This window comes from Pollachius pollachius, assembly GCF_949987615.1.
Source record: "Pollachius pollachius genome assembly, chromosome: 2".
NCBI lineage: Eukaryota > Metazoa > Chordata > Actinopteri > Gadiformes > Gadidae > Pollachius > Pollachius pollachius.
The window spans coordinates 5,705,043-5,726,979 of record NC_136935.1 but is presented as its reverse complement, the minus strand read 5'-3'; the positions used below and the strand labels follow the sequence as shown (position 1 = coordinate 5,726,979).

General features: G+C 49.2%; 1 protein-coding gene across 5 annotated transcripts; it reads right to left on the bottom strand.

Moving 5' to 3' along the window:
- Window positions 1-718: 718 nt before the first annotated feature.
- Window positions 719-21,526, bottom strand: vit (vitrin). Of its 5 annotated transcripts, XM_079728981.1 has the most exons (23): window positions 21,342-21,526; window positions 17,101-17,187; window positions 16,324-16,389; window positions 15,821-15,977; window positions 15,343-15,476; window positions 14,752-14,829; window positions 14,211-14,402; window positions 13,574-13,621; window positions 13,151-13,183; window positions 13,005-13,055; window positions 11,844-11,912; window positions 10,622-10,687; window positions 7,940-8,014; window positions 7,591-7,656; window positions 6,995-7,057; window positions 6,104-6,166; window positions 5,111-5,158; window positions 4,299-4,364; window positions 4,033-4,180; window positions 3,436-3,539; window positions 2,472-2,698; window positions 1,587-2,100; window positions 719-965 (listed from the first exon to the last, which is right to left on the bottom strand). In XM_079728981.1, exons 2-23 carry the CDS (start codon window positions 17,132-17,134, stop codon window positions 787-789), a joined length of 2,481 nt encoding a protein of 826 aa, XP_079585107.1. In that variant the 5' UTR covers window positions 17,135-17,187; window positions 21,342-21,526; the 3' UTR covers window positions 719-786. The 5 variants fall into 5 exon arrangements, with proteins under 5 accessions (XP_079585107.1, XP_079585109.1, XP_079585108.1 ...); XM_079728983.1 differs by lacking the exon at window positions 6,995-7,057; XM_079728982.1 differs by lacking the exon at window positions 13,574-13,621.
- Between the last annotated feature and the right edge of the window lie 411 nt (window positions 21,527-21,937).

Below are 21,937 nucleotides of genomic sequence, written 5' to 3'. Positions count from 1 at the left end.
CGGATTCTTACTGTTGTAGTGTCCAATTGCAAACATGTAATGGCCTATTTAACATCAAGGTGTCAATGTATTGGTGATGGAATGTGAATGCGAGATCTACGATCGAATGGATAATACCAAAAGAGCATGCAATAATATTATGCACCATTGTCTTCTTTTTGTTTGAGGAACTTCAACAATGTCTCTTCTATTACGAAGTTCACAATGCACCTTTGCCTCATCTTATCTCAGGGTAAGCCGCAGGAGGAATTGCCAGGCGTTCCTTTGAACGCTAAACTCTCTCCACAGGCCATACAAGGTAGTATTACTTTACATTGCACCAATAGAAATGGAGAGTACATCCTGTTACCTTAGCGTCACTGACTGTCATCCACACACAACGTTTCCACTGGCCTTGTGGTCCCCAGTGTCCGGCCAGATAATGCCTTTTAACTTGAGATCAATATTTTTTCTTCCAACCCCTCACCTTATTCCTGAACACTGACCCACCTGCCACAATCAAATAGTTTTACCCTGCAGTCAATCTATGACCGCAATCTGGGCGAAAGAACGCTTAACGTTTTCAACCTGTCTGCTGTTAAGACCATCCCCAAACGGATCTCACCGTACAACTAACAAATAGACATTGACGTTGCCCCCCCCCCCAACCCCTTCCCCACCTATTCCATATGTCCTTCCCAATTTGTCCCACCCCCTAGCCACCCTTCCCCTAATCTGATTGGTCAATAGGAACTTTAACTTAGTAAGGGCGGTCTCCCCCCCCCTGTCCCCCCGTCCCGCCATGCTTCAGTTCCGTGGCTGCGAGTTGAATTCCTGGCAGATGTTGTTGATGATCTTGGGCACAAACTTGTACAAGCTGTCGAACTCGTCCACGAAGAAGGAGTGCTCTTTGTCGGGGTCGGTGGCGATGTACTCCAGCTCGTCCTGGGCGGCCCAGGCGATGCCGATGGAGTAGGCAATAACACCTGGGGGGAAAGAGAGAGGAAGGGAGAGGGGGGGAGAGAGAGAGAGTCGTGGGAGGGAGGGGGAGAGAGACAGATAGAAAGAGAGAAGGATAGTGAGGGTGAGAAGAGAGAGGGTGAGGTAGGAGGGAGGGTGAGGAGAGAGAGAGATGGGGGAGAGGGAGAAGTAGAGAGAAAGGGAGGGCGAGAGGGTGAGGTGGGTGGGAGGGTGAGGAGAGAGAGAGAGAGAGAGGAGAGGGACGTGAGAGAGAGAGAAGGCAAGAGAGAGAATGAGAGATGGTGTGAGAGAAAGAGAGGGCCAGAGACGGAATGAGGGAAAGAGAGGGCGAGGGCAAGAGGACGAGAGAGAGAGAGAGAGGGCGGGTTATGAACAGGCCTCACATCGCCCTGCTGAGGTCACATGCAGACGCTCACCCCCACCCCGCACCTCTGTGTGAACTCACACACACAGGCGACGAAGCAAGGGGGGCCTTCGGACAGGGTTAGCATGCGTGTCCGTCGGCTAACTACCGGTCATCATCATGCCAGTGACGAGACCACGTCGCGCTCGCTATCGGATCGATGTCGGGTCAGTCTTGTCATAATCGTGTGCTTTACCCCTCCCCCGGTCCGCCCCCCCCTCACCTGTGCGGTGGACGGCCAGCGCGGGGGCCCTGACGTCGTCGTAGCTCCGCCCGTCGGTGATGACGATCATGATCTTGCGCTTGTTGGGCTTGGACTTGCTGAAGAGCTGGTCGGCGGCATAGGTGATGGCGGCACCCGTGCTGGTGCCGCCGCTCCAGTAGTTGACGCGCTTGATGGCGTTCAGCAGGTCCGCCTTGTTGTTGTGCTGGCCGAAGCCGAACTCCAGCCGCTGCTCGTAGGTGTACTGCACGGCGCCGACGCGCGTGTCCGTGTCGGAGATCTCGAACTCCCGCGTGACGTTGGCCACGAACTGCAGCACGGTGCGGAAGTTGCCCGTGCCCACGCTGCTGGAGCCGTCGATGACGAAGGCGATGTCGTTGGCATTCAGGCAGGTCTTGCTGCACATGAGGCGGTCGGTGTCGCACACGCGCTTCACCAGCGGCTGCACGGCCTTGCGCAGGGCGAACCAGCTGGACACGGGCAGGGAGTAGAAGCCGTTGGTGCGACACACCGCCTGCAGGGGGAGACGTTGCTGATTGAGGCCGCGGGGAACACGGTGAGCTCGGGTGGGCATTCGTGAGCTTGTGATTAGGTCTGGATGTGGATATTTGGATCCCAGTCTCAGAGCTCCTTTCTAAACAAAGTGAAGAGTTCTAAACCAAGTGAAGAGTTTTAAACCCCTGGGTTTAGAATTTTTACCGAACCCATTGAGGAAGCGTTTTAAACTCCTTGAGGAAGAGTTCTTACTAAACCCAGTGAGGAAGCGTTTTGAACCAAGTGAGGAAAAGTTCTGACTAAACCCGGTGAGGAAGGGTCCTGAACTCAGTGAGGAAGGGTTTTAAACTCCTTGAGGAAGAGTTCTAAACCGAGTGAGGAAGAGAGTACCTTATCCACAAAGTTGGCCTCGACCACGTTCAGCTTCTCGTTCTCGTCGGGGCCCTCGATGGTGACGAAGAAGATGTTGATGCCGGACTCGCGGGCCAGGCGCGAGGCGTCCTCCACCTTGTCCGTGGGCCAGCCGTCCACCAGCACCACCACCACGTTGGGCGCCGCCCCCCGGTTACCGTTGCTGTCGCTGAAGTACTGCCTGTTGACGAAGGAGAGGGCCTTCCCTGGGGAGACACAAGGGGGCAGCAGAGCGGCGCGGTCAAAGCCGATCCTGGAGAACCAACACCTCAGGGGATGTCTGTCGGCGGCAGGCTTTGGTTTGGTGTGGAGATGATAAGCCTGATGCTCAAAGTGAAACATCTGGGACAGGTTAACATTGTTTACCGTGCTCAATGCTAAATTATATACGACCTTAGACGTGGAGTCTGTCCTTAGTCTATCTGAGATATGGAACACATTCGATAGGCTCTTATTACGAGCCTGAAGGAAAAGTTGCAGGTCCATCTGAGAGGGAATGATCTGTTATCAAGTATGACTCGAAACACAACTACTGGAATTGTCGTCTGATTAGTAGGGACATCAGCGCAGAAATAAAGTTTGCTTCAGGCTTCTGCATTTAGGACACGGGCACAAAGTCCAATGAATAAAAGCTGACGCCAGAGAGAGGCAGAAAAACACCACTTAGAGTTTGAAAGCTGACCCCCTGGGCTGGTAAAGCCAAGATATGCGTTTTGGTTAGACCAGGCGAAAACCACGGCTTACAATAGCTAGGCTGTAATTTAGTAGCGCCTCGCAACAAATTTAGACATAATTCCGTCCTCGCATGAGAACATGTGAGTGGAGATTGAGTGAGTGACGAGTGGGTAAAAACATGATAATCGCCTCGCTTTCTACTTTCACACTTTCAGCCGTTTGCAAAAAGCCAGCATGTGGCGTTCATCCAGGCAGCTCGATCGCTTACCCACGTTGGAGAGGCCCCCCTTCTGGGCAATCTTATCAACGGCCGTCTTCACGTCCCGAGAGTTGGAGTAAGACTTCAGATTGATCTCTGTCACCGGGTCATCTCTGAGGGACGAGGCGAGAGAAACGACACAAAACTATTGTCACCGCATTCACCTCAGTGAGTTTCCTCTATAAGACGCAGAGAAATTATAAAACAAAAAGGCAACACATTGCAATAGCATTGATTAAGCAATTTATAACCATTAGTCAATGCAGCAATACGAATTAACTGACAATTAACTAACAGTTAATTAACAGTTAACTAATGCCTTGTATTAATTTACTAATGGTGTTCATGTTTACTACTGGTGTACAAGTTAACTAAGGTAATGGTGTTCATGTTAACTAAAGTATTAATTAATACAATATTTAATAGGGTTAGGGTTAACCCTAAACCCACTAACCCGAACCTTAACCCTCGCCCTAACCCCTATGCTAATACTACGACAATACTTGTTACCTCAGTACCTAACGTTAATCAGTTAATTAACATCCACTCACTGTAAAGCGGACCAACAGGCAGAAGTTGAACACTACAGTACAGCGCGTTGGTTACCCGTATTGGATGACCCCCATCATGGGCCCGGCCACCCCCAGGTTGATGACCTGGGCCACCTCCGCCAGGAAGTCCTTCTGGATCTTGAAGCGCCGCTTCCCGATGCTCCAGCTGCCGTCCATCAGGAAGGCCAGGTCCACCTTGCAGTCTGCAGCGGGGAGGGGGGGGGGGTCTCAGTGAGCATGGGAGGGGGGCGGGTCTGGTGTGTTGGGGGGGGTGTGTGTGTGTGAGAGGTACTGGTTGGTTGCTGGAGGTACTGGACCTACTTGGGTCTCCCTGGGACACTGGTTCTGGGGCTCTGGGGATGGGGTCTTGCTCCCGGGTGTTGAAGCCTGGAGGTCAGATCAGGGTCGTATCAGGGAATCAGGAAGGGTTCTCTTGTATACAGATGCAGCCGTAGGATCAACACATATGTATAGTTACTTTGAATGTCTTTACATGGTTCACTTGTTTATGCTTTTATGTTCGCAAGAAAAATGCTTGGATAAAAATAAAGTACTAAAATTGAAGTACTAATTAAATATTATTTTTCTTTCTGTTAACTTTTATTTCAGGGGTTGCCAGTTTTATGCTTAGTATAGTACCATTCACATTTTATGTTCCCACATTGATGGTGGAAACGAAAACCCAGTTGCCTCTAAAGTGGTGGATATCAAGACTTACCAGAAGAGTATTCTCATCCAGCGCACCGTTAGAATAACCAGTGGAGCGCCCAGTTTAGACAGTCCTTTACAGCCTGTGATTGTCAGAACCCAAATGGACCGGGTGGATGTTTTTGCGGACTGAATTGGCCACTGACTAAGCAGAACAAATAACCAGGAATCCTGCGCTGAGCTTAAGGTCGGAAGAAAATCACTTTTCGCTTTTGATCCTGCCATGCTCTCTCTGCGTCCTCATAAACCCCAAAACACAGCATGCCTGAGGTGCCATTACAAGACAAAACCAAGGGATCCACGACATAACCGTGTTGGGGTTTCAATGTTTTTTTGGGATATTTTCTTCGGACCGAACCGTAAAATCAGAGGCTTTAACTAGAGCCTGGGAAACAGTTGCAAAGGAGCCAGGCGTCTCATCTCACCTGATTCATACAAGGGAGTGTCTGGCCTCCAGGAATCCACCGGCTCCACTGCATGGAGGGAAGCACAATATTAGCACAGGAAAGGCATATACACACACTCCTACTGGTAATGTGTGGATATGGTTCAAACAGTAAGTAACCCGTGCACGGTTAAGCCCATTTCTTTATGGATGACACACACATCACACCGCATAACCTGTAGAGGCACTACCATTGAGTTCGGGAGTTAAGTGGTTTTGGGGGCGGAGCTACAGCCAGGTGATAGTGAATGGAGGGAAATTCGAACAGTGGGAGGGGCAGATGGGACCAGGAAGTACACAAAGGAGATCAGGTATTTTAGGCTCTGGTGGTTGGTGGGCCATGAAGAAATGCAGGCGCCTGGAACAGCTCTGCTTTAGCTTGCTGTTGACGTTTCATTCCACCATTAGAGTGTAGAACTGGAGACTATTTGGAAGTGACTCAAGAAACACACCATACCGGATGGTCTCAGGCCTGGAAGGCCCAACTATCCTGTACACCAGGTGAGATCTTTCCTTTTGGATTACATTGTAGTGTCCCGGATGGGGCACATTGTTGAAGCATGTGTTGGTTAGTTAGTCTTTCAGTTCTGTTGTATGCTACTAAAAGGTGTCTGTGTTTCGTGCTCCTTGTTTTGGTTTTGTGTTTTGGAACTAAAGTGGTGGACTCTTTTAGGGGACGGACACGCCGTGCTTTGAATTAGCTATTGGGTGATACAAGCTGTAGCTTTGTGTGTAAATGTCATCATTTCATGGCGAAACGCCGAAGCTTATAACATTAAGTAGACTCTTGTAATATCACCCAGCATCACAAAGTAGACAAACAATATGAGGGATGGTTGTTCTCCAAAAATGGAACAGGAGCTTAACAAGAGGCCCATCGGCTTCTGTTTAAGTATACAGAAGAGAATCACGGCTTCCTTTCAGCAGCCCAGCAGGAGGAGGGCTGGTGGTAATAACAGCAGCAGTGGCTCACCTCTGGTGTGGGTTGCGTCTACTGCTGGTTTGCGAATGCCTTCTGAGTCGGGGCCGCGGGGTGCTGAACATAAAGAAAACCGTCAAAACCCCGTACACTCATCTGGACATTGGCAGAAGATCAACGTTGAACCCCAAATGTCTTCAATTTGCAGGACATATGGTCACATCGAATGAAATCGAGCGCAGTATCAAGACGACTTGCAGGCCCACATTTAAAAGAGGGCTTTGTGGTGCCTTTATGATTGGTTAACAGAGTCGTTTGTGTGTTCTGCTGTGACGCTTGTGATTTTAAATGAGTGGCCAAACACTACAATAAAACTTCAGCCTCAATCAGCGTCATGATCCTTGCCTTAAGAAGCATATCAACGGGTGTCATCTGGTGCAGTCTCTGAACATGTAGTACAGTTGCAATGACAGGGTTTCACCATGAGTGGCGCTGTCTCACTGGTTAGAAGTTCTGTGTGCAGAGTTACTGTTGTTCTCGGTCGTAGTGTTCTAAAGAACTAGATAAATGTTGTGTGGTGGTTCTTCATTCGTGATGTTATCTACATAGCTTGGTGTTGCTTAATGGTGTTGTTTTGTTATGATGGAGAGAAAGTAGGAGGGTAAGTTTACATGGGAAATGAATCCTACTTAAGTTTAAAATAACATTGATCTCACCTTCGAAGAGACCTTAAAATGATGCATTCACATGGAACAATAAAAGCTTCAAACATAACACCAAACTGTATTTAAATACTAAAGGCACAGCAGTAATCAAGAGTGTCAGTGTGTCAGTGTGTCTCTGTGTGTGTGTGTGTGTGTGTGTGTGTGTGTGAAGACAGCATCAAGACAACCCAACCCCTAGACGTTTGTTAGTTCCAAGTAAATGAAGTAGAAAGTCACTTACGGTACGGTCCATAGTTATAAAACCAGCGCTCATACTCTGACAAGTCAGGCCTGTATTGACGAGCTAGAAGAGGATGGCGTGAAGCCCCATTAGTAGTCCCAACAGTTTGCCCGTAAAGAGAAAAACCCACACATTTTCATGGTTGGGATGTGGTCTTCTCTTATACAATTTATATACATCTAACCAATCCCATACCAATGAAAGGAATTCCCACGTGCCTACTATACCGCTAGCGGCGTCTTTATTGACATGCGTAAACAATAAACCCGGCAGTATCATCCCGGCTGTGGCATACATTACAGGGCGGAGAGCCTCTCCATATGGCAGGCATACAGAGCCCCAGCCAGCCCCCCAACCCCGAGAGCCAGGCCTGTCATATGGACACACTTACACACTGAAAGAACGGAGCCAATCATCGGATACCAGGTTTTACTTTGTTTACATTCAGACATGTATCAGAAGCAGATATCCATGGAGGGGGGTCAAGGGTGCAGGGGTGGGGGGGTGAGGGAGGCATGCTCCTGGGACAGGAGGAGAGATGGGGAGGGGGGGAGGGAGGGAGGGAGGTGTAAGACAGTAGGTTGGTGTTGACTTACGTGCAGCCTCAGGTGTGTCCGACTCGCCCCAGCTGTAGCCAGAGTCCGGAGCCACGTAGCCGACGTCTGATTGGACAGTGAGGGGAGAGGGTCGACGAATCAGCAAGGGAAGGGGTTGTGCTTCGCTGCTGATCACTAATTACAGCCGGATCGGGACTGTAACTTCTAGCGACAATGTTTTATACCCTCCTAAATCCTTGGAGAAGCATAACCAATGCTGCGCTAAACTATTGTTTGTTCACCTCAACATGAGGTCACCTTTACACTATTAACCTGTCCACATGATTAGAGGAGATTTAAGAAGGGTTAAATGACGAAGGTGGACAGTCCCTCCTCTGTGATGTGATACCTGCCGGTCGTCTGGCGCCAGGGAACCAATCGGGACGTGCAAAGGGGGGTGGCGGCCAATCCCGTCGCGGGAAAGCTGTACAGGAAGAAGACAGAGAAGAGAGCCCGGTTTCATTTACAGGCATCAGCGGCTGCCACTCAACAGAGCCGGCCTATCCGGGATCTCCACAGGAGCGGTCACGTCGGTGAGACCGGGGGTCGCGCACAATGTGTTTATCCCCAGCGTGGAGACTCTGTCAGAGTCTCCACGCTGGGGATAAACACATTGTGCACCACCCCCGGTCTCACCCATCAGCAGGAGACGCGCAGTGAGGCCCTGGACTGCAGCCTGCTTTCAATTCAGTAATTGCGCGCCGGCCCCTGTCGTTCCTACCTTCAGGGCAGAAAGATAACCCCAAACGCACAGGAATCCCAAACCTGCTGTCTGCCTTTTTTTGTTTGCTCAGGGGCACGCATTCAGGCTCTGGGCGGCGCAGGCACTCGGAGAGACTGTCAGTCAGTGACGGAAACCCACTTTAGTGTCGAGCATCAGTCTGGTTGTTTAAGACGTAGGAGGCGACGGAATACCTGTTGACCCAAACCGGTCCAAACAAATACACCGTAGCGGCACCCTACACTTTAGCGGCCGGCTTTAGCTGACCCGCAGCGACACACGTTAATTAACCTCTCTGTTTATGGTGGACGTGGAGCTTGTTAAGCACACAGCCCTGGGCTCCCTGCTCCCATATGAGTGAAGCCACAGTACAGGGTCCCTGTTGACCAGGAGCCGGTCTGGGAGACTCCAGCGAGCTGCACGGTGGAGCGTGGGAGTATTGTTGTAGCGCTGGTGTCAAACCAGGGACAGTATACTCGGCCGGCGCAGAGATTAGGACAGTTTGGCGCTGGTCGAGAGCCCATCCAGAGAGCAGCAGACAGTGGGGTTTAATTCGACCTGAACCTGGGGGTTTTAGAGGATTACCTTCAACACACACCCGGTTAATCTCCACTTTTTCTTTGTCTGTGATTGTTGCGACCACAAGGGTTCCAGGAGGCCTCTGTACACCTTTTGGGTGAGACAGTTTCAAACTGGATCAGCCCATGGCTTCCATGTTGCAGAACCCACTTGATGACCCTTTAATAAGGGGATACTATTCTCTTATTGTTGTGGTTACCAAGTGGGTATCGAGGACCTCATGCATGGTGGAATGGAATGGAACTCGGATCAGAGGTTCCACGTGGGGGGGAAAAACCCCAACTGTTGATAAGTAACGGGGCTGAAAGAATTCTGGTATCTTTGGCATCCCAAACCTATTTTAGACAACCATGGTATTTGTGTTTCACAAACAACAAGACCAGCCTTCCAACATTCCTTGGAAGGCTGATCAGAGGGTTAGACTGCTTCTAGAAAAGATGCATGGATTGCAATCTTTGTCTCCCTCCCTCCCTCACCCTCTCTATCCTTCCCTCCCTCCCTCTCTCCCTCCCTCTCACCTCTACCTCTCTATCCTTCCCCCTCTCCCTCCCACCTCACCCTCTCTAGTCCTCCCTCTCTCCCTCCCTCCCTCCCTCTGAACCTCAACCTCTGTCCTCTCCCTCTCTCCCTCCCTCCCTCTTTCTCTCCCTCTCAAGCCTTCGCTCCCTTCTCTCCCTCCCTCCGAACCTCAACCTCTCTGTCATTCTCTCGCTCTCTCCCTCCCTCCCTCCCTCCCTCCCTCCCTCTTTCTCTCCCTCCCTCCCACCTCACCCTCCCGCCTCCCCCTCTCTATCCTTCCCTCTCTCCCTCCATTCCACCTCACCCTCTCTCTCCCTCCCTCCCGCCTCCCCCTCCCCATCTCTCTCTCCCTCTCCCTCCTTCCCTCCCCTACCTCCCTCCCTCTGGTTACAACACAGGACAGCGTGGTGTTTCGTCTTTCATCTCGCTCCATATTTCTGAGCATTTACCAGCAGAGGGACGAGGGCCAGAGTGGACGAGGGCCAGAGCCGCCGAGGGCCGAAGCGAGTGAGATCAGGGCGCCAGATTGGTATCGCAGCACTGACAACAGTTCATTACTCAGCCTGCTCTTATCTGAGGAGCGAGCAGCCAACTGTTCTCCGAGTTCACCGATGCTCAGTGAGCCGGCGGACACTCGCAGAGGGAACCATGACTCGGGTTTCTGTGGTGATTTTGCCTGTCACTCTTCTAGTGTGCGCCACTGTGTAACACCGTGTGTGGTGTTACTGTCTGATGTTGTTGTCACTATTGTGTGCTGCTGTGTAACACCGTGTGTGGTGTAACTGTCTGTAGTTGTGTGATGTGTGTTAATGCGTAGTTTTGACTCTCCTCGTGATGTCGTTTTGTGGGAAAGGATTTCCCTGTTGGGTCAACTGACTAACTGACCTACTGACTCACTAACTAGCTGTGACGTGTCCCAAGACTCACGAGTCTGGTTCATCTTTGAGCCGTCTCATGTCCTGTGTTTCGCCGATGCTTCAATCACAGCTCACATTTTTGCCCTCTCGGGTTACTCCACTGCTTAACCTCAGCCTCAGACAGAGATTTGTTCTGGTGAATTCTCGATAATCATGTATTTTGAACCTGGTTGATGAGCTCAGGGATCCCCTGTCGAGGGGCTTTGGTTGGGGTCCAGCAGGTCATGCTCCCTCCTACTCACATCCTCCTGCACTGTTTATAATAGTCCCCCATCCAGGGCCTGCTGGTTCTTACCGGGGTTGGCCTGGCCAGCGCTGGGGACCCTCTCTGCTGCTGGGGCCGGCTGCACCCTGTTAAAGGCTGAGAGAGAGAGAGAGAGAGAGAGAGAGAGAGAGAGAGAGAGAGAGAGAGAGAGAGAGAGAGAGAGAGAGAGAGAGAGAGAGAGAGAGAGAGAGAGAGAGAGAGAGAGAGAGAGAGAGAGAGAGAGAGAGAGAGAGAGATGGGGCAGAGGCTTCAATCGTCGAAAGGAAATGCCCCACTGTTTCACCATTTATCCCAGCAATCAAAGGCTTTTTCCAATCGCGGTTTGATTTCACATCACACACCGCGGTGTATTCACAGGTCCTAAAACATACAGTAGTTCTTTTCATCTTAGTGGTCGGAATATGAATATGGGAATACGATGAGGGGCGATGAGTGGTGTGTGAACCTGCAGAGGCTTTGGGGAGGAATGCCATGAGTGGATGGAGATCACAAGATCACGGTGACGGCCAGGAGCCAGGAGGGGTCAGAGGTCAAACCCCGGAGGGCTCCTAGATCTCTGCTTTCACTCTCTCCCAGTAAAACAACCATCTGCTGCCCGGCTGCCTCCCGCTATTGACCTTGACCTGGTGTGTGTGTGTGTGTGTGTGTGTGTGTGTGTGTGTGTGTGTGTGTGTGGAAATGTTATTGCCGCTCTGTTTGTCAACATGTGTACAGGTTAGTACTTGTATGTTTGTGTGTTTACATGTGTACAAATTAGTACTGGTCTGTGCGTGTGTCTGCATGTGTAAAGGTTAGTATTGGTCTCTGTGTATGTTTACATGTAAGTATTGGTGTGCATGTGTACTTCCTAGCAGCGGCATGTGGGTAATTAGTCGATTCTCGTGCATACATGTCTGAGTGAGCACTTGTTGGGCTGTGTTTGTCCGGGGGGCCGCGAGACCCACAACTCCCGGACCCTGACGGTCGTGTGCGTGTGAATGGGCCTGTACTGCAAACAGAAATCCACACGCACGCCACATGTTTGTCTTTCAGAGCGTGTACCTCACTTTACGGCCACACTTAACCTACATCTGTGTGATTAATATTTTTCAGGCTCTCAGTGTGTGTGTGTGTGTGTGTGTGTGTGTGTGTGTGTGTGTGTGTTTCCGTGTAAGTGTATGTATACATGTGTTTTCTTGTGTGTGTGTGTGTGTGTGTGTGTGTGTGTGTGTGTGTGTGTGTGTGTGTGTGTGAGTGCATATCAAAGATTAACCTGTGCCAACCGGAGCGATGGGCTGCCTTCGAATAGTGGACCCTGCCCCCGCCTCAGGTCTGCGCAGACCTGCGACCCCAAGAGAGATGTAACACAATGCACTCCAACACAACACAATACAACACAATGCAACACAATGACAGCACATCGTGAGACAGCAAGGTAATAAACAGAGGAGGTCATCCCACACAGTGACCGTGATGCTGGTAAACAATGTGTTTGTATGAATGGCGTGCGACAAGCAGAGTACAAGGTGTTAGTAGCATAGAGCTGCAGTTGTAGAAGAAGGCTTACTCTTTGCCAAAGACCGGCCGAACAACACTATCCACACAAAGGTGCTGAGAACATGATTAAAGGGGTGATTTTATGCCACCAGGTGTGAGTGTGGTTTGCCATCACATCCGTTTGAACATCTGCCTTTTCCTGTGTTTTAGTGTTTCCAGCTAGTTGTATGCTGGATAGATCAGTCTACCAGCCTCCCCAGTGGACTATGGCAAATGTTGCTCGGCTATCCATCATACAGCTGGGTGGACTTTCAAACGGCTTGTAATGGCTGATCACACTCACACCTGATGGCATAATATCACCCCTTTAATTTGTGTTGTTGTGGTGGATATATTAGAGACACCAAGATAAACATCATACATTTGATGCTGCCTTCCTCCAACAGTTCATATCTAGATTGACAACGTGAACCTCCACTCGTCCTTCCATCCTGTTGAATACTGAGATTTCAGAGGATTCTCCTTTTAGAGATAACAAAATACGTTGAAACAAAACAGGCTCTGCTGGAGCCTTCTGGTCCCTTGGTTTTAGCGGTGTTGTCAAAGTAATGGCGCGGTGTTGTCAAAGTAATGGCACTGTGCAGCAGCAGGCAACAGAGATAGCATGCAGAGACTAAAGAGTTTGGCCCGGTGAGAACAGGGCAGCGTGCGTACATGTGTAAATATGAACTCTAGTTGCGTGTTGTTCAATGTTGTGCCTGTGTGTGTGTGTGTGTGTGTGTTGGCACGCACGTGTGTGTTTGTGTGTGAGTGTGTGTGTGTGTATTTTTATGTGTTGTGTAGTTATGGGTGAGTGTGCATGTATGTAACCCTACATCCAAACACAGACATAGTATAAACGAAAGCGACACATCAGGATAATTAAAGCAGGGTTTACCTTGATTTACACGTGCTGGGAATCTATTCGGATAGACACTTCCTCTGAGCACTAGAAACGTAGGCGTGTTGGTTATTATACCACGGGATATTCAGTCAAAACAGTTTCCCAAGCTCTTTTTAAAGACTGTGAGAATGTAAACATACCTTGACTGGTTGCCTTGCCGGTCTGAGTCTGCCCTACAGCAATGTCGAGAATAACACAAGGTGGGCCAATTTAAGTGGAAAATACACTAGTTTGTTGTAATGTTTACACACAACATACACAGGCCTCGACAACTACCACCATCTGTTAACCCAAAAAACGTCCGTAAAATGAATTCAAACGCCTTTCATTCTTTTAACGAACTGACCCCAAGTGCCTTCCGACCCCGACACACTACGGTCCCGTAGGACTAGTGTGAGAGCACTACTGCTGTTCACCTCACCCACGAGCGCCGTGGCTGCCCTGGGCTAACCCCACTACCACCTGCACCAACACCACCAACAGGCCCACCAGCTAAGCAAAGCTGAGCCAGCACCACCGCATCCTGCCTCCACCAATACACCAGACCTGCTGGCTTCACTTACTTGAACCAGCAGCTGCGGCCACAGAGGCAAAATAGGGGTGGCTGCTGCCTGTGTAGGACAGAGAGACGGAGACGGTCACGGAAAGAGGAGGGGAAAGACGAAGAAAAGAGGTGGATGGATGGGAGGTGCGCAGGAAGAAGAGAGAGAACATGTGGTTTGTGATACATTAGCATGTTGGTCTTGGGTATGGATAAATATACCAGACCAACAGACAAAGGAACAAACAAGGCATGGTGAGCTTTTCATTTGATGGTTCAGGAGTGCTTTGATCAAATGTAACAGCTCTAGAGGCCATTTGTCCAACTCCTCTATCGATGCAAATGAAGGTTTCACGACAAGGCTGCCAAAGCAATAATTTAGAGACTGCCGGTTGTCAGTTGTCAGTTGGGATCATTAGGTCTCAAGGTGACAAACAAACAGAAGTGGATCATTCTGGTTGGATTGGCACTATTGGATCGTCTCTTTGCAGATGATAATCAGAACATGTGATAATTTCTGTTATTTCTGCATCCAAATGAATGGGCAATCCTTCCCATCACATACATGGATCAAATCTACATGCATGTAACATTTAAATGTGTGGGTGTGATAAATATAATGGTCACATTTGTGTGTCCATTATAGATATATCTCCTACCTGCATCCCTGATCTTATGGATTGCGGTGCGTGCTTTGGTGGTGGTGGGTAAGGGCATGGTGGTAGTCGTAGTGGTGGTGGTGGTGGTGGTGGTGGTCGGGGTGGTCGGGGCTTGAGTTGTGGTGGTGGTGGGGACTGGCGTTGTGGTTGTGATGGGTTCGGGTGCCATCGTTGTCGTGGTTTCCTTCTGGCCTGTAACGCAAGGAGGAGGGCGCGGGCGATGCAGATTAAACGTCAATGAAACAAGAGCGGGAACAATGGAGCTAGGGTTTTCTAGAGCTAGGGTGCTCTAGAGCTACGGCGCTATAGGGCTGCGGCACTATAGAGCTACAGCGCTACGCTCTTGGATTCTTCACATTCCTGGACCCAGCTCATGGCTGCTCACGCCTGGAGAGAGTTCAAGGAGCCAAAGCCAAATGAGTGATCTTTTGAACTGTAACAAAACGTGATGCGTCGAGTTCTGTCAGGTACACAGGTGTGTTTTTCCCTTATTCATATTTTCGGGGGAAATTCCATTCAAGTGAAAGGTGGGACTGCTCACTGGTTTTCACGTAGGTTGGTCTGGAGGGCGTGAAGAACAGGGTGGAGGGGTAGATCACTCCTTTCTTTGGCTTCCCCACTGAAACACAGCAATGATAACAATGCTTAAAACACTTTTACTCTATTACAGCGTTTTTATTTACATATTGTGAGAGCAAGATGTGATATAATTTACATTTACATTTAGGGCATTTAGCAGACGATTTTACCCAAAGCGACTTACAACAAGTACATTTGTCAGAAGAAAGAAAACAATATATCGCTGTCGGTACAGTTAGGATGTTCAGAGAACCAAGTGCCAGCCACTAACAATTGCTAGGTTAACCCATTCCCCGGATGCAACAAAGACAGCTAGGATAAGACGCTACACGATGCCAAGTACTATTTTCAAGTGCTAGGATGTACAACATGCACTAAGTGCGTACATATCGTAGTGCGCAGTGATATCGTAGTATAATGAGTACATGTTATTATGGTTGTAATATTAGTCGTATTCATTGTTTTAGTAATGGGGTTAGTATTATGAGTTTTGCATTAATATCAGATATTAAAAGTCATTTCGTGACATGTTGCGTGTCCTGTTGCCGGGTACCTGAGAGAACAAAGGACTCCCTCCACTTGGGCAGGGAGAGAGAGCGCACTCCATTGGAGTTGCTGCCCTTGTACACATTCTGCCCCGGCATCTTCTTCACGATGACCTTCCCCCCGGAGTTGGTGATGATCCCACTGAGCGGGAGAAGAGCGAGAGCTTTCATCACCAACACAAAAATACGACGAAGCAAGAAAAACCCATGAACCTCGTTTATGAGAACTTAAACCTGCAGTATGTGCTTTTTCTACTGCAAATATTTACTCCACTAAAACAAGTATCCTAACTATAAATGTTCCCAAGAATAAAACGTGCCCATTCACGAGTCCATCCAGTGAATTTCCTCTATAAATAGTTTTATATTCGATTTTCTGAAATCAATTCATCTCCAACTGTAGCTCCAACTCTAGCCACTAGGGGCCGCTTATGTAAATCCGTACATAGTGCAGGTTTAAATAGAGGTTTAGAACGAACACGATACTTGTGTATGGCCGCATTGCAGATGCTGGAGATGGAGGCGAACACCCCCGTGCCGTAGACCTGCTGTTTGGACTCCTTGCAGTGGGGGGGGCACTTCACTATGAACTCTGGGAGGTTGACCTTCCCCGCTCGGACATCACACTCTATGGCTGGAACCACTGGAGGCAGACAGGGAGGGAGGGGTCACGGACCGCACCATCGTGGGGGGTCCAGTGGGTAAAGCAGAGTTGTGACACCTAACCTTCCCCCCCTGACTCAAGATGACGATGCGAACATCAATCTAATATAAAAAATATTTTTATATAACAACCAGAAAATGCTTGGCATGCTCTTTATCCACTGGGGCTTATGGATTCCGGCCCATTTTTTATTAAAAAACTGCATTTGATTGAAAGGAGCACCTCAAGCGATATACAGGATGGACGTGATGGTGGGTAATACAGTACAGGGTTGAACCTGGGGTTACAGGGCTGTGTGTGTGTGTGTGTGTGCGTGTGTGTGTACCTTGCTTCGGCTTCTTGTTCTTCGATCCGTTGGGCTTGGCCAAGCAAACACAAGACACTAGGAGAGCTGTGGGGGATGAAGGGGGGTTGGAGGGGGGGGCGGACAAGATGGCTTCATGCAACAGTAGTCAAGGTAACACGACTGAGGCGTGTTTACTGTACGCAGAGGCTTTGTGTGTTCGGTTGGCATCCGCTGCCCACCATAATAAGCAGCTAATAGTGATGGATTCAGCCCTGTTATGAAGACATGCGTAGCGGGGACTGTGGAATCCACAGGGACACCATTCAGACGTGTTTGCTTGTTGTGGCCCGGCCAAACAACATGACACTGTAATGTGTGGGGAGCTGTGCGGTCAAGGGGAGATCAATAGAGAGCCCCGGAGATCGACAGGGGGAGAGACAAAGAGATAAGAGGGAGAGGGAGAGAATGAAAGAGGGAGAGAGCGAGAGAGAGAGAGAGCTAAAGAAGGAGGGAGGGAGGGAGAGCGAGAGGGAGAGGGAGAGAGCTATAGAATGAAAGAAGGGTTCAGCGAGAGAGAGAGAGCTATAGGATGAAAGGGGGAGAGCGAGAGAGAGAGAGAGCTATAGGATGAAAGGGGGAGAGCGAGAGAGAGTGAGCTATAGAATGAAAGGGGGAGAGAGAGAGGGATCGAGCTATAGGATGAAAAAGGGGGAGAGAGAGAGGGAGTGAGCTATAGGATGAAAGAGGGGGAGAGAGACAAAGAGAGCTATAGAATGAAAGAGGGAGAGGGAGTAAGGATATGAACAGAGACGTTACCAAGGCCGATGACGATGACAGGTGCTCTGATCATGGTGCTGGGGGCTGGTTCAGAAGATCAGGGAGATGTCCTGATTCAACCGGACACTAGGAAGAGAGAGAGAGCCTTTGAGAATAATTGCCAAAGTCATATTTTAAAGGTTTTCTGAAAAACTGAAAAAGACATGATTTTTTTTTTTGTTTTGCTGTATCAGTAAGTTCGACCAGATGTAGCCAATATATAGACATAGCCAATGAGGCACAATGAACCAGCAGCGTATGGAGAGTAGAGTTGGGCAGATGTTACATTTTGGCCAAAATATGACTTGGGTAATTATGCTATGAGGCTAACAATTTGTATCTTAGTCTTCCATCCTCTCATTGAGCCATAGGGGTTCCTCTAGAAAGTTTGAAACTGCAGCCATCGCTTTAATTCTACAATTGTTTTGAAAGAAACTTCTGGGTTGATGGAGCCTCTTGTGTTGCATCCTTATAAAACCTAAAGCAATTCAAATACTTTGGCACAAAAGTGAGGCTAAAGTAACCTTAACATTGTGACGAGGTAGATGCTTTTGAGGTACAAAGGTGTAACATTATCAACTTGTGCTTTTCTGTTTTTCTGATCCAATGTTACTTTATATCAAATGAGTTCACATGCAGTGCAGTTTGATTTCCATTAGTGTCTACTGTTATTAGACCTGGCTCGCTGTTCCACTACACTTATGGTTGTAAACATCTGATAGAATCTGAGAGACAACATGTTTGAACTTCATGTGCAGCATTTTGCCAGAAAGCAAGCCAAAATCTAAATATTTGATGTCTCCATCTCAAAAAACAAACCATCGGGTTAAACACAACGTGCTTCATCTAACCCACATAACACTCGTCAACGGAAACCGGGAACTGTAATTTTCCTCCTTATTACATCTGGAAGTTCCTCAAGCCGAGATGCGATGAAGGTGCTATAGTTACAGCACACAAACAGAAAGCCCTTACAGTGATACGCAACGTCGACAGAGAGGTCCCACACAAAGAGATGAAGCCCCACCAAGGAGCCTGTGTAAACATGAACCTGGATAGACCGGGCGCCTGCGGAGACAGACACCTTGATGTCAGGCACCACAAGCCCTCTTAATGCCACCGCGGGAGTAATAACGCAGAGGAGCTTTCACTGGAACACTGGAGCTCAGCTTCTGATGCCAGACGTCTGTCACAAACCCAGCAGCGGCTCGAGAGGGCTAGTGTTGCCAGGCGCGGGGCAGGGGGTGGGGAGGGGGGTGGGTCAGAAGGGCCGGCCTCAAGAGTGTGTGCCAGGGCGCCCGGGCAGAACTCATCACCTGCGAGGTAATGACTGAAGTCTCCCCGTGGACAATGGAATGCCATGCCACCCACTGAGAGGGACATTGTGTCTGGCCCCGTGGTGGCCATGTCGGGGAGAGAGGTGGTGGAGGTGGTGGAGGTAGTGGAGGTAGTGGGGAGGTAGCACCGTCAGATGGAGTGGAAATATTTAATCAGATGACGAGGATGATGATGATGAGATTTATAAAACATGTCTGCACGCTCTGCATGTCTCGTACCCCGGCTCCCCGAAACAGTCCCACCGCTGGTAATCATTTGATTCCACCGACAGTGGGATCCACTCCTGTAGCTTCACTTTCCCTCCACCCTGAGGTGAGTGAACACGTCCATCTCCAACGCGCTGCGTTCAAAGCGTTCGTAATAAAGCCCTCTGGTGCACTTTCTGCTGACATTCATAAGCGTTGACATCGCTTTTTCCAGCTCGGTGTGCTTTGACAAGCTGAATCCCTGCTGCACCGAGACTACAATATGCACCCATGATGGGAACAAGCTGGGGCAGATGGCAGAGTGACGGGCGGGAAGGTGTGTGTGCGTGCGTGCGTGTGTGTGCGTGTGTGTGTGTGTGTGTGTGTGTGTGTGTGTGTGTGTGTGTGTGTGTGTCCGGTTGAGTCAGCAGTCTCCGACTGGATGAATTGAGGCCTCACATCAACCACTTGTCAAACACCTTTTAAGGGGAATCCGTGACACACACACACACACACACACACAAACACACACACACCCCCCATCCCGACGTCCTGCATCAATTGTAGGTAAGATTGATCGCAATCACTTCATAACTCTGCTGCGCCTTTCATGTCGAAGGGCATGTGTCTGTATACGTGGTTGTTGGCGTGTGTGCCTCAATTTCCACGGTCATAGATCTACTGCATCTGAAGTTTCCGAACACACAATGGATGGCGAGCAGACATGCCAGGGCACAGCTCTGTTCTGTCGATTAAAAAAAAAAAACTGAGCATCAGAAACATCGTGTGAAGACGGACATAAGACAAACCCACAGCACTCAGGCAGCGCTAGATGGATGGCGCTTGTCACGGTATGTGCAGGCGTCTACAGTGGCATCTGCTGATCCACGTAAATCAAGATCTGCGCTGGTGGCAGTGTCACGTACTGTATTTGCGTTGTAAATCGGGTGGAAAGGGCCCGACACACCTGTGCTGTACGCCAGACACCTAAATGGCTCGGAGCATACCAGTGTGTTACCGTTTGCTACCTGCATGAATGAAACTCTATCCCGTTGCCTCGTTTGCTGTGAATGACACCAGAGATGATGGTGTGACAAGAACTGGTTTCATTGTGCACATCGTTTGCTACAAGTGTGTGTCACACAGCAAAGACATGTATAAAAAATGAATTTGAGAATGAAACAAGGGGAAGTTGTTGTGCACAAAGCAAGGGCTGTGAGTCTGCCCTGAAGTGAGTGATTCAGCCCGTGTGTGTTTGTGTGTGTGTGTGTGGATGTTTTTCTTTGCTTTATGTGGAAAACTCAACATGACTGGCCGAAATCTGATACAGAGCTGGGCAAAATCCGCCCTTAATGAAAGTAGGCCAACGCATTGTTTTTACCAAATGTTTACGTGGTGAGGTGTAGTGGAGGGGGGCGGTGAGTGCAAAACATGACTTGCAGTTGTTCTAGGTGTGTTTCAAAGACCGAGACATACGATAGCTTTGGTGTGGTCTGTTTGGCTCCCTGCTATGGATTTCAAAGAAATTCAACATTTGTGGTGCATATTGTTACATAAGACAAGTAAAAACAAGACCAGAAAATGCAACCGGGAGCGTAGATCTCATTTCATGCAACTTCATTGAGTTTTTTTCCCCTCCCCTTTAACTTTAGGTTAACTCAGTGTTGCATTTCAGCAGCACTGCATTCCTCGTCGAGGTGCATGGGGAGTGGGGGGGCTTAGGGAAGGAAGCACGGCCGTCAAATCCTGACAGGCTGTATACTCTACTCCTGATAGTGTGCTGTGTGAGCACATTACCTATTGGCGAACTCTGGTCGGACAGTCGTCCACTTTGTGATTGGTGCCATGCCTTAATCGCCGGTAACACACAGCTGAGCGTGTTCACAGGCGCCAGTACACACACTGCATGGGCTAAAATTTGATAGCAGCAAGCCAACTGTGAATTATTGGACAGATCAGAGCTGAATGAAAACCCAACAAGTCTCTACAGGGTCAATCCCCTGCACAGTCTTTTCATTTGAGGCTGTGTTTGTTTATCAGGTATAACACCGGCGTGATTACTTTAAAACCTGGCACTGCCAGGTTGCAAGCTGGATCTTGAATATTGCTGCTGGACATGTTGCAGGTGGAGAACACCTCAGATTATTAATAGGTCCGTTTTAATAACATGAAATGGAGAATTGGTGTCTCTGAGGAAGAGGAAAGCCTGATAATTATAGTCATAAAGATAATGAGGTTTAAATTACCCCTACCATTACACCAGGGGGAGGCTGTCAGGTACACGCTCGTCCCCTCCACAGATTGGGACAACCAGAAGGGGAGAGGGAGCGGTGAGCTGGAAGCCCCTCCAGTCAGGCTCTGCTGGGGCAGTCTGGGGCGTCCTGAACTCGGGGCAATAAACCCATTTCTAGAAGGTTATTTGAGGCTTTTATTGGCTCTCTGCCAACCTCTGTGTGTTTTTTTGTTTAAAATGGACCACTGGTTTGCAATGTGTCGCAAACACGTTTATTAAGGCTTTATTATCATCACATACCTGATCGCTTCTAAGATCTTTAACGATTCCTCAACAACGTGGTGAAAATAACCCCACTCCAAGTAAACTTCGAATTCCACCTTGTACTTCAACGTGAGCAGCGCAGATCAAGCAGCCAATATCAGTGTAATAACACAAAATTACAATAAAATAATAATTGAAAAAAAACTGAGACGCGAACTTACCTGCAATGTAAAAACAAAACAAATTCCCAAAGCAACAATTCCCCGGCAGCGCGTTGTTCAGAATCGATGCTCTCCGTTCGTGTGAGGAGCAATGTGCATGATCAGGCATGTGCACTATCACTGGTCTCCTTCAGTGGGACCTGGAGAAGTGCTGCCTGAGTGGAGTTATGGAGGAGCGCACGTTAGGAGCAGTGGACGGGATGGGGCCACAGCAGAGCATTCCCCCCCCCCCCCCCCCCCCCCCCCTCTGCCCGCCCCACTCTGAGCGCACACTCAGAGCCTGCAGAGCTCGGCCCAGGTCGGGCAGTGGAGGATGCTTGCGCATGTCAAATTCATGTCAAACATTTGGTGGAACTTGTCAGCGTCGGTGTTTTAACGAGTGACGTTATAGCTAGTTGATGAACGCACGCATGATTTGCGTTTTTGCAAACCCCCGTGTTGCGCAATGCTTCTCTACGTGCGTAGGCCTAACGCATTCCTGGAGTTTATACAGCAAACCAAGATTTTGAATTCCTTGGTCTGATCACATGTAAACAAACTTTGCGCACACATGCACTCACTCACGCATGCATGTACTCACGCACGCACGCACTCAC